The sequence below is a fragment of the Dreissena polymorpha genome, chromosome 4 (genome assembly GCF_020536995.1).
Source record: "Dreissena polymorpha isolate Duluth1 chromosome 4, UMN_Dpol_1.0, whole genome shotgun sequence".
In the NCBI taxonomy this organism is placed as follows: Eukaryota; Metazoa; Mollusca; class Bivalvia; order Myida; family Dreissenidae; genus Dreissena; species Dreissena polymorpha.
This window is the reverse complement of record NC_068358.1, coordinates 10,709,492-10,728,320: the sequence shown is the minus strand read 5'-3', so window position 1 is coordinate 10,728,320 and position 18,829 is coordinate 10,709,492. Positions and strand designations below refer to the sequence as shown.

Sequence of the window (18,829 nt, the reverse complement as noted above, 5' to 3'; positions counted from 1 at the left end):
GATACATCGGCTATCTCGGATTCCTCCGTAAGATTTATGAAATAAATCGTCTGCTGATCCAGAGTGCTGATCCACAGTGAATCGTCCCCTGGTTTAGTGCGCATAGGAAAGGTTGACAAACTCATAGTTTAGATTCACAATAATTCAATAAATTAATTTCTATTTTACTAATTATATTTAAATGAATGTCTTAATGAAACATGGTCGTGAAATAAAACGCGTACGAAACAATTTTTTTTAATTTATGAATTGTTAAAAATGTTGTTTTGTAAAGAAAAGAATGAACACAGTTTATATTCCGCCCACTGGTAGGCAAAGTGTGGTGGTATAACTATACGCAAGTATAGAAAAGTTTGGCATAATTATAGTTTATATATGCACAATAAGTCTGTAAATTAAATATTACTTTACTTATTGATATCTGAATAAACATTAGCAGTAAAAAATGTGTTTTTAAAGGATTATAGTGTATTGTGGTTCTAAATTGTTTTCTACTATGATGAACTTGATATTGAACACAATGCACATGCTCGTATGTATGTTTTTACCACATAAATCTATTTCAGCTACATAGATCTATAGTTGACTCATCTTTGCGACCATTTTTTAAAAAGAAAACACTCAGAAATCGAACTTGTTTCAAAACAAATTTTAGTTAAAGTGATATTATGGGCATCTAACAGTTTATAGGTGTCTATCGCAACCGTTGTTTATTTTTGGGGTTTTCACTTCATATACACTTATATATTTGTTAATGCAGCATCAACATATTAAAAAATATCCCGGAAAAGGAAAAATAATCGATTTAAATATCAACTGTACTTTCTTTTGACAACTGATCATGCATGTACGATGTGATACTAAATTTAGTTTTAGTGCAGATTCGTTCATACGACACAAAGACACAATTTTGTTTTACGGATTATTTCGGCTTACAGGACTCACCAGTCACGTAAAATATCGAATATAAATTATATTTTTTATAAACAACTGGCAGCAAGATGAGTTGCAGATAATTGGTCAGTAACCACATTTTAACTAACTCTTTTAACCTGTTAATTCTTTTCAGCTCAATTCAACAGTGAAAAATGCCCATATTATCACTTTAATGTACCATAACAAATAGGACGAAAACAAACAACAAATACGTCGATTCCATGAATGCAACGTATACCGGTAATAACAAATTAAAACCTATATATGTTTTGAAATAGCTTATCTTAGTACACATCATATAATTTTTTATTATAAGTGCAATTTTATTTTTTGCCGAAACTTACAAACAACACCAATAACAACACCAAAATACAAATTAACACAAATGTAATCCTTTTATAATAAGAATTATGGAAACTAGATAATGATAGAAATTAACAAAGAATTCACTTATTAGTTACATAAGTTGTATCTCTTTATCATCACCAATGACGGTAATTCATCAAATACTGAGATAAGAACCAAGAACTAAAATTATTTCTTAAAATGCCAAAATCCTAACAATCTGTCTTTTTGAAATAAAAAGAATTAAAAATATGTTTGGTATGATGATCAGTACAGATAACATTCTGCTTCATTGTACATGCAATTCTGCTTAAAAAATCTGAACATATTTCGAGGCAGATTTCGGGTCAGTGTCCTTTCTGTACAGAATAAATGGAATCCCGGACAATCACTCCTACGAACAATCGCTCCTACGCTAAATTTGACGGGGCGGACAGTCGCTCCTACGATGTTTTGACACGGCGGACAGTCGCTCCTACGAGGTTTTTACAGGGCGGACAGTCGCTACTACATTATTTTGCCAACCCGGACAATCGCTCCTACAGTATTTTGTCAACCCGGACAGTCGTTCCTACATTATTTTGACTCCACGGCAAAACGTTACTTACGCCGATCAAAGGCTAACACGTATTATGAACCGACAATAAAATTTGCCAACTTGTTAACAGTAAGCCGATTCAACATGAGCCGATCAATGTGATTTTAAATAGTTAATAACTTATTACCAAACTATGTTACAGTTTGTCGATTCTTTTACTGTAATTATTAGGTAGTTATAAGGACACCTCGGACAATCGTTCCTGCATTATTCCTATCAGGGACATTCGTTCATACATTATATTTATTGGAATAAGTTCCATTTTGCGAATGGAATAAACATAAAAAACCGCATAGATGAAACTGTGTTCTTTATTTCATATGTATTTATAATATGACATTTATATGACATTTATAAACATGTATACACACAAAATACGCAAATACAAACGAAAAGAAACACATATGTACATTTATACACACAGCTCGATTTTAACGATTTCAGAATTAAATATCTGGCTTATTTCACTTTTATTGACACATGTTCTTCTGAACTTTTATTTTAACTTATATTGAAATATATGTTTAATATTTTTTTTTTACACATTTTATATAAATTCATAAATATTTGACAAAATCGTGCAGTCTCACTTTAATCGTGAATTTTTAAGTATATTTTTTACACAACGATTGTTTCTTGAGCATGAATGGACATAAAAACATTAAAATTATTATAATATGTCGATTACATTGAGATCTATTATCATTGAGCCCTAGCAGGAATCGGAACGACTTTTACTGCATACCCATCGTATTGTAGACTTAGACGTGTGCTTCTTTGAATACGAGTGACCCTATAAGCATACAAAAGACGAGTGTAGGACATTAGCCCTCTGGGACATTAGCCCATAGGACAAAAGCCCCTAGGACATTAGCCCCTTTGGACATTAGCCCCCTAGGACATTTGCCCCTTAGGACATTAGCCCCTACCTATGTTTACATTCATTTTTTAGGTATTTAATTTCATCTTTTTTTAAATTAATGGAATTAATGGGTTATATTTTTTAAACAGCAACAACAACACAATATGTTACTTATGTTTCTAATTGTAAGGTAATTTTAGACTTCTGGATGGTGTCAGATAGCAAAATGTTTGCAAAATAAGTCCAAAGATAAAAATAGTAAAGAAATTGTAAAAAAAACCACTAAAATTTACGTGTGTGGTACAAGCTATATATATTGTTTCTATATACATATGAAATTTAAAAAATGGAATAAAAATGCTCACCTGTAAAAAAGTTTTGAACGTTTTAAAACACCTGGGGGCTAATTTCCTAGCATGCACTTTTTTTAAAGGGGCTTTTGTCCTTGGGGCTTTTGTCCTAGGGGCTCATGTCCTAGGGGCTAATGTCCTAGAGGGCTTATGTCCGTACCACAGAAAAGACTGACCGAGTTTGTTCGTTAGAAGTTTCATGTTGGAAGTGAATTTGAAGGTGTGGGACATTACAATATAAGAATCGACAAACTGTAACATAGTTTGTTAATAAGTTAATAAATTAATTAAAATCACATTAATCGGCTCATGTTGAATCGGTTTAACAAGTTGGCAAATTTAATTGTCGCATAATCTTTGATCGGCGTATACTACGCCGGGTTGGCAAAATAATGTAGGAGCGACTGTCCGGGTTGACAAAATAATGTAGGAGCGATTGTCCGGGTTGGCAAAATAATGTAGGAGCGACTGTCCGCCCTGTCAAAACATCGTAGGAGCGATTGTCCGCCCTGTTAATTCATCGGTCTCCTTTATAACGATAATCCCTAAATTCTTGAGTAATTTAACCTGGGAATCTTTAATTGTCGATATGATCTTAGCCTTTGCTTCTTTTATAAATGTAAAGGAAAGTATGACATGAGACAAATGTGCCGTTAGCCAATAGTCTTGCTTTATGATAATATTGTCACTGAACAAAGATGTAAAAAAACATCATAAAATAAAAATTATTACTTTTTAGAATATGCCCGCAATAGACGTATATAAGGTCAGGTATAAAGCAAAAAAACCGCTGAACGATGGTTATCAAACAATGCCGAACCTTAAATTCATATTATGAATTGATTTCATTTATATTACCATATATAATATAACATTTTATTTTGATAGGGCGAGTCGTTATATATGTGGGGCGAGTCGTTATACATGTGGGGCGAGTCGTTATAAAAAGTGGGGCGAGTCGTTATGGGGCGAGTCGTTAAGGGGGCGATAAATTTGTTATGAATAAAACGTTTGAATAAAATCGAAATTAAATAAAAATCCTACCATATAAGTAATGATGGGGCGAGCCGTTATCTATGTGGGGCGAGTCGTTATAAAAGTGGGGCGAGTCGTTATAAAAAGTGGGGCGAGTCGTTATGGGGCGAGTCGTTAAGGGGGCGAGTCGTTAGTAAACCCTTTCGGGTATGTCGTTGTTTGTTTGATTTTGTTTTAAATTTGAGTACTGATAAACATTGTCAAATAACATACTTAACGCATACCAATTATTTGATTTAAAAGTATTACGTCGTCGTTTATATATATGAAGAAAGCGATTTTCATGTAATCGTAATAAAAATTATCGAATTGAGGAATGAATGCACGCTATGCCAATTTTAAGATTATTCAACAAAAATATGATAACATTTTATTCTAACGTGAATGTAAAAATGATCTGCTATATTTTGACTTGCAAACACAAGGATATTGCCTTCAATGTCATTTCCGTTTCAAATAAAACAACATTTATATAACAGCTTGTCGTGAAATAAAATTTTATTCGCGCGTACATAAAATGTAACAAGTAACAAAACATGATAACATGTACTGATACGCAAGCACACGCACAACGAATTAGTGATACAATGGTAGTTACAATATGAAGGTTCATATATTTTTCATGTCTTAAAAACTGCATATCGACCCATGTTTCTTTATTATTTATTTTGCAAATACACACTACAACACTACCTTCGAATTTATTTTATACCGATACGTGTAAATTGTCCCCGGCTTTCGAAAGTACAAAACAAATCTCTTGCACGACATCAATCGGGACTCCTCGGACAATTCCGCCAAAACGGCGATCGTCTCTCGGGTGTATTTGGTGGAAGGATATGTCTAACGCCTCTAGGCGGAAGATATTACACCGAAAATATAGTTCGGGTTACACACCATTAAATTTGCACTGAATCAACCGATAATATAGATATATAAGGACCAATATCTTTAAGGAGTAATATAATAGAATATTTATTAATGTTAATGTTTAAAATTAGATATTTTGCATGCAAAATATTCAAATTTTAATAAAATTCTAAAAAAGCCTATTAGTTGTTTATTGAAGGGAAAACATCAACATTATTCAAACTTAAAAGAATCAGTTTTTCTTAAATTATATTCATTGCAACATTGCTGATGTTCGGCTGCAGGCGACAAACTTTGAGATTTAATCAATATGTCTATGTTCTATACCATCAACAATCGTACAACACTGTACAGTGGTACAGAGAAAAATTTTCGATGTAATATAAGAAATAGTAAACTCCACGTTGGTCCCAATGGCATTATAGTTACCAGCCAGGCAGTCACAAACTGTATATTTCATGAAATGATATGAGTGGGGCTTGATTGAATTTGAAAAACGATTCTTTCTGTACATTTGATGATGGCAACCATACAGTACTTCTGGCAGATATTGTTTATACTTTATCCTAGGCATTTTAATTCCAGATGTTGTTATAATCCCGGCCAGGCAACTAGCTTTTCAAAGCCTTAAACAATCCAGTGCCATTAAAATTAGGGACAGTGTAACAATGTTCAGTTTTGTAATATTAATATATTATAAGGCATAACTTTGCCCTTGGAAATGAACTCAATTCAGAATGGCCTCTCAAAATAAGACATACTGTATTGGAAATGTTAAAACTGAGCTGTGGTGTTGTTAAAATTTATATTATTTATCTTTTAAGAAACTTTAAGATACATATCTCAGGCATGCCCATGGTTTTGGGTCGGTACTCTTTAGATGGGAAACAAAAACACTAAATATGGTCGACAGTGCAGGCAACAATTGTAAAAAGATATTTTCCATCCATGACTGCCATTACTGACATGAAGTTATTTAACTGTAATATGTCTGGAAACAGTGTCAGTCCCACTTTCCTAAATATTGATTTATTCATGCATATGTATATATATGCCATACAAGTACAGTCAATTTACAACATTTAACAATTGGAAAACAATTATCACAGGATTTGGATCACAATGCATTGATATATCACATTTTGAATATCACAGTCAAAGTTAATCATTTAAATTCAGTTATAAGTAAATAGTCAGTGTATTTGGCAGAGATCTGAAATAACAAGTAGTTACAAGATGTTTAAATCAAGACATTATATATATACCACAGGATGTCCCATGAAAGGTTTGCAACTTATTTCCAATGGGGCCCTATAGATGGGTGGAAAATGTACAAAAATGGTGGCATTAAAAATGCATAAAAATATCATTAATTTAAACTTGAGACTATAGTCTTGAGATCAAATAGTAATTAGCATATATTATTAGAGAGCATTAGTTACACAATGTATACTACTATTTTGTGACAATTTGTCATTACATTTAAATGTACATACAAATACTTTATTGATGACTTATTTGAACAACAGTAATATATATATATATATTATAACAAACCAATATATATATATATATTATATATATAATATAACAAACCAATCACATAAAACAATAATTTAAACAATAAGACTACTAGTAACAAACAAAATCAGCATCTTTTTCAATTTCAATCATATTGTCTGTGAGAGAAGTTTTCACTCTGTTTTCAAATTCATATTTATTCTTTTATAAGAATTTTTACATCAGCAGGTAAACAGTTCCAGTCTTTGATCGTTTATAATTAAAAGTAGTGCTGGTAAAACCATTCACTTGAGGACATTGAGGTAAATAAAAGTTATCTTTACTATGTCTACTGTTATCACTATATATATCAGACACTAAACTAAAATTATTATACAAAAAAGGTCATGTAAGAAGGACATTTCTTGTTAACAATTTTATAAACATGAATGAGTGTTATTTGCTTAACTCTGTTTTGAACATTTAAGCAACCAATATTACTAAAATCTTTAACTTTCAAAGATGTTCTAGAGTCATATCCATGAATAAATTTAACAACTTTATTTTGTACAACTTGTAATCTATTTTTTAACTGTTTACTAATACCATTGTACTATGAAGAGCTAGCATAGTCAAAATGGCATTGAAGCAATGAGTTACATAACAATTTTCTTAATTCCATATTTGAACAGTGGTTTTGTCTATAAAAGAACAGGGGTGTAGCTGCTTTTAGGCACAGCAGGCCCGGGCCTACATTTTTTTTGAAACATGAAAAAATTAAAATTGCTTCAACTTCAAAAATGCATTAAAATGTTGACCCTGAAGGTGGTGAGGTGTAAGAAATCTGCATTTCATATTGACATGATCCTCAGGCAATGGATTCTGGTCTTGTTCAAAGGACATATCTTCCAATTATCAACTCTACTTCTTTCTATATAGACATGCAGACAGTATTATTGGAAAGAATTACCATGGTTTGACTTGTGAATAAGCGAGTGTTACAATTTTAAATGTTTCTCTGTTCCATATTGTTTTAAAATTTAGTTCTCTGGTATAAAGATAATACAGTAAAATTTAGTTCTCTGACATTGAGATAAAAAAGTAAAATATCAAAGAAATACAGGCCAAAGTCTTATATTTTCTTACCTTATTATTTGTCTAGATATGCTTTAAATCTCACCACAGGCATTATTGGATTTAAAAAATTTCTGGGGGAGGACCCCTGCACACACACCCCGTTTTTATGTAACATATTCGGGCCTACAGCTCAAAAAATGCTAGCTACGCCCCTGAAGAATCTTATTCTTGAGTTCACCTTTTTTAATTATATTATTAACAATAAATGTAGCAGAAAGATCAGTGTCGAATATTGAACCAAGGTGTTCAACAGATGATTGAGAAACAATAGTGTGATCATTACATTTTACATTAAAATTATGAAGTTTAGATTTCCTTTTGGAACCAAACACTATACATTCAGTTTTTCCAAGGTGTAAAGACAGTTTGTTATCCACTAACCATTTAATACAATTTGCAAGTTCTTTACAAAAAACACTACTGATGATACTAGGATCTTTGTGAAAATAAAGGATGACACTTTCATCGGCATATAGAATAAGTTTACATAAATACAATAATCAAAAATCACTAATATCCTATATCAGTGTTAAGGCATTATGAAATGGAAATGGTGTGACAAGTAACAAGAACCCTACACATTTACATCACAAAACATATGATATCTACAATTACTGGATATAATATATATGTTGAAAGTTAATATAAAGAGGGCAATACAAAAGAATGTACAAAAGTAGTAATAAAGATAAAACAACCAGTTTACAATGTTAAGATTTATGCAGTTGTTGGCAATAAGAGAACAATTACCATTCTTAATTTTGAATTTTGCAAGTGTAAATACATGTATGTAAATCAGAACACAAGAATTTGTTTCCCGGTCACTTTGAACTATATAAGTGCCCAATGTTTACCCTCAGTGAATTTGTAAAACCAACTTATATGTGCTGTCTGTCCGAAAACTTAAACATTTCCTATAACTTTTGCAATATTGAAGATAGCAACTTGATATTTGGCATACATGTGTATCTCATGGAGCTGCACATTTTGAGTACTGAAAGGTCAAGGTCATCCTTAAAGGTCAAATATACAGCTTCAAAGCGGCGCACTAGGGGGCATTATGTTTCTGACAAACACATCTCTTGTTTTTACATGAAAAACCACAGACATTGTTGGAATTTGCCACATATTAGGCATTGTGCATACATTTTTAAACTCAATTTTCCACACAATGAAGCAACTTTTTAAAAAGGCACCAAAAAATGTTCCTCCATCCCCTTTGCACGCTAAACAAAGAATCAGTTTTAAGCTCCACTGGCCAAATTTGTTCAAATTATGCCCCTGGGTCATATTTGACCCTGCCCGGGTTACACACCATTAAATTTGCACTAAATTAACTGATAATATAGATATAGAAAGACCATTATCTCTGAGGTGTAATATAATAGAGTATTTGTTTCTGTTATTGTTAAACATTAGTTGTCATTACATACAAAATATTCAAATGTTAATTAAATGTTTAGAAATCCAATTAGTTGTTTCTTGAAGTGTAAACAACACCATTATTCAAACTTAAAGAACCAGTATTTCTTAAATTACATTAATTATCGGTACAACATTGCGGATGTTCTGCAGGGCGACAAACTTTGAGATTTAATCCATATGTTTAGGTTCTATACCATAAACAATCGTACAAAACTGTACAGTGATACAGGGAAAACTCTTCGGTGTATTATAAGAAATAGTAAAATCCACTAAGATCCCCCCCCCCCCAAAAAAAAAAAACAAAGTGACAAGCCAGGCAGTCACAAACTGTATACAGACAAAAGCCATATGGCTCTCAGTGGGGTTTACTATTACCAGTATTGAGACACCTAAAGGGTTTCGCAGGATGGAATAAGTGGAGAGCTTGATTGAATTTGAAAAACAATTCTTTCTGTGCATTTGATGATGGCAACCATACAGTACTTCTGGCAGATATTTTTTATATTTTAGCCTAGGCAACTTAATTCTAGATGCTGTTATTCTGGCCAGGCCGATACTCTTTAGCTGGGCAACCAAAACACTAAATATGGTCAACTGTGCAGGCAACAATTGTAACTAGAAGTGGCGCGGCAGAGGCCGACGCGTATCCCCATGCTGCATGTTTGACCCAGTAAGCATTTTAATGAACCTCGTGGTGAATATAATGGATCAGCCCTGTTTTAGCCTTAAGTGTAAATTGGTTATTCCAATACTGTGGAGACACCAATAACACCTATAAACAAATTAAGAATACAGTGTTTTTATGCCCCCGGTAGGGTGGCATATAGTTTTTGAACTGTCCGTCAGTCTGTCTGTCTGTCCTTCCGTCTGAAAACTTTAACATTGCCCTAACTTTTGCAATATTGAAGATAGCAACTTGATATTTGGCATGCATGTGCATCTCAAGTAGCTGCACATTTTGAGTGGTGAAAGGTCAAGGTCATCCTTAAAGGTCAAATATATGGCTTTAAAGCGGCGCAATAGGGGGGTATTGTGTTTCTGACAAACTCATCTCTTGTTTTTAATTGAAAAACCAAAGACATTGTTGGAATTTGACTTATTTAAGGCATCGTGTATACATTTTAAAACTCATTTTTCCACAATATGAAACAACTTTTTTAAAAGGCACCAATAAAAGCTCCTCCATCCCCTATGCACACTAAACCAAGAATCAGTTTTTTATAAGATTATCCTTCAAAATGGGCAAAAGTCCGGGGCAATACTGTCAAAATGCCCTTTAACAACTCTTGTGACATGCAGCTGTAGTCTATTTTCTCTGTATTTTTTTTTTACAGCGAAACACATAATGGCATCATCATAGATGTATAGCTCAGAATTCATTTTATACTATATAAATATGTTATGTGGTCTTATTTATACAAAATAACCTGGATATTTATGAAAAAACACCATCTCCCTGTAAAGAGAGATGGCATTTGTTCGCCATAAACATTTATATATTCAGTAAATTGTAAGCAACAAACATGAAAAATTCAGTCCCCCAGTCATCGAGTTTTTAAAGAGTTCAACTTTGCTTAAGTAATAATGCATCAATGTTGATTCTAACAAAAAAAGGGTAGTCATTTATGCCTAAACAGTTCTGCTTTCCAGAAGCAAGGACGTCAAACACAAACTTTAAACCATTTATAGTCTTAATTATTAAACAAGAGGGCCATGATGGCCCTGTATCGCTCCACTGCTGAAAAAAAGGCTGAAACAAATATTCTCGGCATGTGCAAATACTTAAATATAGGCCCAATTTAAGCACATGTACACTTTTGTGACCCCCTGGGCTGGGTCACATTTAACCCCAGGGGCATAATTTGAGTAAACTTTGTAGAGGACTACTTTATCTCACTACATACAAAATGTGGTAGCCCTAGGTCCTAGAGTTAAGGACAAGAATATTTTAAAAGTCTTCACAAAATAAGCATGATATATGCGTATATAATGTTCAATTTTGTGATCCAGTGGTCAAGGTCAAATTTGACCCAAAGGGCATTATTTGAACAAACTTGGTAGAGGACTATAAGATGCTACTGCATACCAAATTTGGTAGCCATAGTCCGAATGGTTTTCGACAAGAAGATTTTTAAAGATATCACAAAATAGGTGCTTTATAAGCGTTAATTCAATTTTGTGACCCCTCGGGGCAGGGTCCAAGTTGACCCCAGAGGCATTATTTGAACAAATTTGGTAGAGGTTTATTTTAGATGCCACTGCATACCAAATTTGGTAGCCCTAAGCCCAATGGTTATGGACAAGAATTTTTGAAGTTTTCACAAAATAGGCCTTATATAAGCATATGTTCAATTTTGTGACCCCCGGGGCAGAGTCAAATTTGACCCCAGGGGCATAATTTGAACAAATTTGGTAGAAGACTATTAGATGTCTCTACATACAAAATTTGATAGTCCTAGACTCAATGGTTATGGACAATAAGATTTTGAAAGTTTTCACAAAATAGGCCTTATAAGCAAATTTTCAATTTTGTGACCCCTGGGGCAGGGTCAAATTTGACCCTAGGGGCATAATTTGAACAAATTTGAAAGAGGTTTACCCCAGGAACATTCCTGAGAAATTTTATCAGAATTGGACCAGAAGTTTAGGAGAAGATGTTTAAAGGAAAAGTTAACGCGCGGACAGACGCACGCGCGACGAACACAGGACCATAACATAAGCCCCGCTTGTCTTTGACCAGTGGAGCCTAAAAGATATTCGGCGTATATCCTGATTTTGTAATATAGTAAGAAAAATAACAATTTTATTTGATTCTGTAGTAGAAACAAAGAAGAACCCTTTTCTTTTCAAAGTAAAAGTTTTATAATTATGATAAATTGCCAGGACATAATTATGGGCCTTCGTTTTTGACATCTGATATCTTGTGAACCTAATAATGGTGCCCTAATACAAATGATACATAACATGAAGTAAAACAAAACAAAATTACTGCGTGTGTGTGAGATAGAGAAAATTATCAAAAAACAATGAAAATTTTATTTGCATATTAAATACAACACACTTTGACAACAAAAAGTATTGTTTGTATAATCAATATGAACATAATCTAAGTTGCTGCTAATATGGGATCCCCACCAGGATTTGAACCTGGATTTCCTCTCCATATAGAAAGGTGTGTTTGCTTACACTATAAGGATGTTCCAATTAACAGCAATAATATTGGTTACAATTATTTCTGTCAACTATATTAATTGATTAATTAAGTCTTGACACAAAATGTGTAAATAAACGTTTTAAGCTTTTTAAAAATAATATATTGAAGGCAACTGTCACATTGATAATGACATGTATCATAAGGGCTCGCCTTTAAAGCTACTCTGGATCAGGAACTCATGTTTTTCCACAACTGAACCTGAAATCAGAAAAAGATTATTTAAAACCACCTTTTTGTTATAGAAACAATTTAATGCCTTTTTTATTTCAATAGATTATTGATCCCCATAAAAATCTGGACACATAACCCAACAACTTGTTGAAAATGTGTTTGCTTATTTACATCTGTGAGTACATGTGTTGGTACATGTGACAGTGAGGCGGTAAGAAACTGCAACAACTAAATCGAAACAAATATTCAAATAACTACAATGGTATGTTTCTTATGCTAGCAATTAAGTAGCAAATAATGAGAATAACTAAATATGACATTTTGGGCTGCACTAACTATTAAGATCTATATAATGTTCAATGAACTTTATATACAAACAGGGCCGAGTTGCAACATTTTACAAGATAAAACGTTTGATTACTTGTACGGTAAGAAATAACACTTTTTAATTGATGTAACATGCATCAAAATAATCCCAAATAGTTTAAACAAAAAACACAGAAATATTAATTGACTAGATAGTAGATTGACATGAACAGACAGTAAAATAGAGTTTTGGAATGGTCATGTTCATCAGATCATGTACAAAATTGGGACAATCATAGCTCTACACAGTTTCCAACTAGTATTTTAAATGTAAAAGAAACAGATAAAGAAAAAAGATGTACACAGAACATTTGCTTGGAAAGTTCTGGGATTATTTCATCCAAATTTCTTCAAGAAAGTATAATGTACTGAAAAGTTTAGCTTACTAAAAAAAAACACTTAACAATATATTATATAATATTACAGATATTAACATATAAACATTGTTACTGAACTCAACAGAAAACACTTTAAAAGTTTCAATGACTTAACACATCGTTGTTGAAAAAAAGGGGCGCTTGCTGCACTGGTAACAACACAATTATATAACGCGATAATTTGCACATAAAATGTCCATAATCAAGAATTAGGTAAACATTGTGGGCAGTCAATCGTTTGGTATATGGGTGTTTGAACTAAATTGCATCCGATAAACAAAATGGCAGAAAAGCTATTGAGGTTATGTACATTTAAAAACCCGCAGAACTAGATATAATAAGCGCTTGGTGAAATCTACCATTAATTATGCTCACCATCTTGAAATAAAAAGTTCTTCAGCAAGCGTCAATTCTTTCTTTGGTCTGATGCGCAATACACAACTGATTGATTATTATGCCACTTGAAGTGATTAATAGTAATAACACATTTAATTAATATATCAGTGAACTAAATCTTGCAATAGACTAACACTAGTGTAAATTATTACATTTTTTGACTTGATACATTGACATGTTTAACTATGCTGTTTACAAATTTAGATAAGAGTGGGTCTCACTAAACACTGCAAAGACACACACAGTCTAGCAAAGGCTACAAAGACAAGTTAAGTCAGATCAAAACACAAATAAGTTAACCAGTGTTTCCTTTATTTAATAAATTTAAGACTATTATGGGAAAATATTTAGGAGAAACAAAGATTTTAACATAAATAACTGTTTTTATTTGGTCTACAGTAGTTTTGATATAATTCCAGGCAAGGTATAACAAAGGCAATCCAAGACTTACAGTGGGTTTATTGGACCTTGCAGCATGTGTTTGACTTTGTGTACCTTTGCTACACTTTGTGTGTGTGTTTTTGTAGTGTTTAGTGTGAGCGTTACAGCATGTAAACAATTGCTTCTTTTAATTTTAGAGACATGTGATTAATGCTATAATGCTTCTTAAACTAAGGAAAAACGTTTCGGTGTAATGTTTGGAGAATGTTTTTAATCATGTTTTTAATTTATTGTAATTAACATGTACATGTTCTTAAAAATATATTCATATTTCTGTTCAAATGATATGCATCCATTGTTTACAGTGATTTTTGTATTATTAGCTAATGTACAATTCGAATGTAATCATTTGGGACCTACTGGCGGGAATTTTTATATGAATTTGACTTGTCATGATTAAAGGTAAACTAAGGTCAAAAGTGACGTTAAACAGCTATGCTGAAAAAAAGAAAGGAAGTCTTCCTTAACTGGGCTCAATCCACTGACCCTTGGAGTTAAAGTCAAGCGCTTAAACCAATGGGCCATCAGTGCTTCCATAGTCAGTGGTTTATTTTATACTTAATACATGTATAAGCATTCCTTGAAATATCACACAATCAAACAATAAAAAAAGAACTCTCCCAAATTATTTGTGTCATTAAATGCAATATTGATAAATGTAAACATTCGATATAAAAAGCTCCAATAAAACACAAGAATAAAAGTAAATAAAATAAAAAAGTAACCCTCAACTTGGCTAGAACCATTGACCCCTGGAGTAAAAGTCTGCCGCTTAGACCACTCGGCCTTCCATGCTTATACAATGAGTGATGTATTTTATTCTTTATGTAAGCAATCCTTGTAGTGTCACAAATTAAAACGAAAACAGTCAATTTAAAGGTGCCAGTTAAAAATCAAGAATAGAATTAAAATAAGGAAAAAAAGTAGCCCTCATCAGGGCTAGAACCACTGACCCCTAGAGTCCTGGATTTAAAGTCTACCATTTAGACTACTCAAACATCCGTGCTTATTGAATGAAGGATGTATTTTAAACTATATATAAGCATTCTTTATAGCTTCACAAAATACAAGTACAACAACAGATTTCTCCAAAGTATTCAATCGTTTCGCGTTGCAACGCTGTATAATTTTCAGGCTTTTAAATCGTCAAAAGATGCATATTATGGCTATTTTAGAGCACGGTTAATGTTCAGTATTACTGTTTCCTTGCAAATATCATAACTAAAACCAAAATATGCGAATCTGAAACATTGTTTTAAAATTTTCTCAATTTACCAAAACGCGAAAATTTAAAATTAACTTAATGTCATAGTCCAAATAATTAGACGTAATCTACCGATGTATACATGTATCGACCTCATATTTATAGGATAGCTGAAATTATTTGCGTTCAGAATAAATCTGAGCCAAGAGTCTGCCAAAACAGAAATCATCAAAAGACTATTGCGGCAATTTATATTGACTACATGAAGTCATCATTGATAATTAATACTATAGGAGTAGTCAATGTCAATAGTGGAAACTTTCCATTTAAACAAGTGTAATTATGTTGTGGGAATTCACAGATTTACACTTTATATTATTTAAAGAATGTAATCTTGAAACAGACGAGCTACAAACAACACATTTTAATGTTTCTTCTTTACGTCAGGTTTGAAACCGTCGGGCCGCCATCTTGTTTCAAAAGTAGTTCCAAATCCAATATGACGGCCGCCTTCGTACATCAGAGAGACGGTGTGGTGTAGCCCACTGTCCGATGCGTTCAGATTGGCACGACATTTACAAAGCAAGGAACGATAACTGTGCATGAATTGGTACAGCGCATGTGAGCGTGTCAGTCAGTCAGTCAGTCAGAATAGTTAGAATGATTTATGGTACTTAAAGGATGGGAAATTATCTTAAACTCTATTGAGACGATGAAACAATGCACAACTTGAACCTGTATATGTCGGGGAAGAACTATCATGGATACACATTTAATCAAATCTTGACACATGTTGTCATCTAAATTTTATTGTTTCACCAATATTTACATCCTTCGTTTGAACATTTATAATCAAATGCTTATTTGAGCCCATTATCTCGTTATGATCATAAACTGCTTATGCTTTTGATATGGTTACTTTGCTGTTACATTTTTTTTACTCAGCAGTTTTTTAGAAATGAAGTTATACTTCGTATTGAGATATACTTTTATTTCAGACGGACTTTGAGGTCATCCAGACAATTATTTCTCTGTTGGACGACGCGGTTTAAATATTACTATGTTCAATATCAAATCACTTGCAATATCCCTATTAAGATTACAATGTAAAAAGCATACCCACTTTGAAAATTGAGCATGTGAAACACGCTCGGCGCTCTGAGAAAATGCGGATTAATGCATGTGCGTAAAATATTCTCCTTGATTAGTCGTGCAGTCCGCACCGGCTAATCATGGATTACGTTTTTCCGCCTGTATGAAAATATTTTTCGTATAAAGAAAGTCTCTACTTAGCGAAAATCAGCTTGAGTCGGCAAGTGCCGTCATTGATAAGCCTTCTTTGACTGCATCTGGGACAACACTTAACGCACGATCTGGGACAACACTTAACGCATGTTAGGCCCCGTTTTCTCAGATCGAGGCTTATGTTAATATGATTTTCAGAATGAAGCATTTTTGGACGATCTGCACACGTTATGCGACGACGATGGCGGAGAGATGGAATGGGACTACAGGTAAGCCTCGATGACATTTGAACCGCGCACTGGGAAAACGGGGCTTAACACATGTTCGCACAGGCTAATCAGTGACGACACTTTCCGCCTTTATGGTATTTTTCTTTTAAAGTAAGTAAGTAAATTGCGCACATGCATGAAGCCCCAGTTTCACAGTATCACACAGCGGGGCTTATTTAGAGTTTATACAGAGCTCGTATAAATTGAAATGTAACTAACGTTATTTCGCTGTAAAACAAGTCATTATTGGTATATCACCGGCATTGTCGTACAAATGATATTTTGACTTGTAACACAGTGGATCTTTGTGCATGAAGCCGTAAAATCAGTGTATAAAATACTCATATCAGTATCGTTAATATTTTTGTCAAGGCATTGCCACTTGAAACACAACATTTAACCTTATTTAAAAAGTCTGAGCTTACTATTGTTCTGGTATCGTATCTTATATGCTTTCATTTTTCAGGATGGAACACGGCCTTGACACCAATGACGTCAGCATCTGGTTCATGCAGAATAACGTCACCATGACAGGTGTCTACGGCAGTTACCATGGCAATCTCCAACATGTCGGAAACATCACAAAAGATCTTGTAGTCACGTTGAGGGACAACGAAGAGCAAAGTGATAGTGTCCAGACGGCTTGCATGTCTCGCGGAAAGGTGGCGGATATAGACGCTGATAGTTCTGCACGTGCTCATCGTGAATATGCTTCAGTCGAGCAGGTCAAACACTGTACAATTAATTCCGATAATGGGCAACCTACGTGTTACCCTCAGCTGGTCGACTGCGCAACTCAAACTGAGACTCGAACCTTTGTGGACCGTTTGTGGACAGGTCTTGGATATATTTCCCGCTTCCTTTACCCAATTTTGGCTCAAATTATCAAAATCGGTCAACATATACATAGACTCATGAAGAAATGATTGTCGTCGGGGCAAGTACATAAACGCTTAGTTTTATAATGGTGGGACAGTGCCTAGTTTTTTTCATTTAGTTATCTGAATGGAGGGAAGCTTACATTGATGCATCATATTGGCATGTGCTTGTAAATAAATTTTACTAAAAGTTAAGGTTATGCTGTGTTGTTAAACTGACTTTATGTTTCTGTGCTTTTTTTCTGTACTGATTCCTCGATTATAAGTAAAACATATCCTACAGAAGGTTTGTTGATAATAACATACATGTAGTTATAAATATGCGCCTGTGTTGTAATGCATTACATTTCTGATAAATAAAGAAGCACCAATTCTTTACAAGCCGAAATGTGTCAATCATTGAAACCAATAGCTTATAACGCATAACGTTAGTTTCTAAGATTTTCATGAGTAATCAATGACTTGATAACAAATGTATCCAGTTCAGTTACTCAAATTCGCATATTTTACTAATTTGAAAGTGGTGGTATAATACGCGTTGTTTCAATTGACATGACGCCTTATCTATGATCGCTCCGCCCACTAGAATTGATCCACCAATCAGCGATCGATTAATCGGGCGCACTCGTTAGCAACGACCTGCCCGCCATTTTCTAGACAAGCTACATGTTTAAGTTCACTTTTATTCCAACGAGTTTCTTTTGTTTTCCTCTTTAAAAAACGATTAAAAATGGTTAAACGGTGTAAATGGGGATTATGTAACTCGGAAAATCGATATCCTGAAAGATTAGTTGGTGACATTTAATTTATATCGTTTCCAAAGCCGAAAAGAGATCTTGAGAAGTGTAAGAGATGTATAAATACATGCGGTCGTCACCACGAACAACTGAACGTCAACACTGTCAAATACAATTATAATATATTTTTATCGGATATACTAGCAGATTTAAATAGTTTATGTTATCGATCTGATTATCACATAATATTTCACTTTAAAAAAAAATAGTTTTACCAGTTACTAGGTCAGAAGCGTGGTTCATCTGCATTACTTAAAGAGAAATAAAACCCAGCATAAAGCCTAATTCATGCTGTGTTTTATTACTCTGATAGTAATGCACTTAATTGACATCATACATGTTATTTGAAGGTGACATGTGATATATTATCTAATTAATGGTATCTACACATTTGCACTCATGTGGTGTCACCA

General features: G+C 33.5%; 1 protein-coding gene across 1 annotated transcript; it reads left to right on the top strand.

Annotated features, from left to right (window-relative positions):
• Positions 1–70: 70 nt before the first annotated feature.
• LOC127879850 (uncharacterized) lies at positions 71–17,775 on the top strand. The gene is made up of 3 exons (XM_052426916.1): positions 71–111; positions 16,671–16,741; positions 17,208–17,775. The coding sequence occupies exons 2-3, from the start codon at positions 16,725–16,727 to the stop codon at positions 17,665–17,667; spliced, it is 477 nt and encodes a 158-aa protein (XP_052282876.1). The 5' UTR covers positions 71–111; positions 16,671–16,724; the 3' UTR covers positions 17,668–17,775.
• The last annotated feature ends 1,054 nt before the right edge of the window (positions 17,776–18,829 follow it).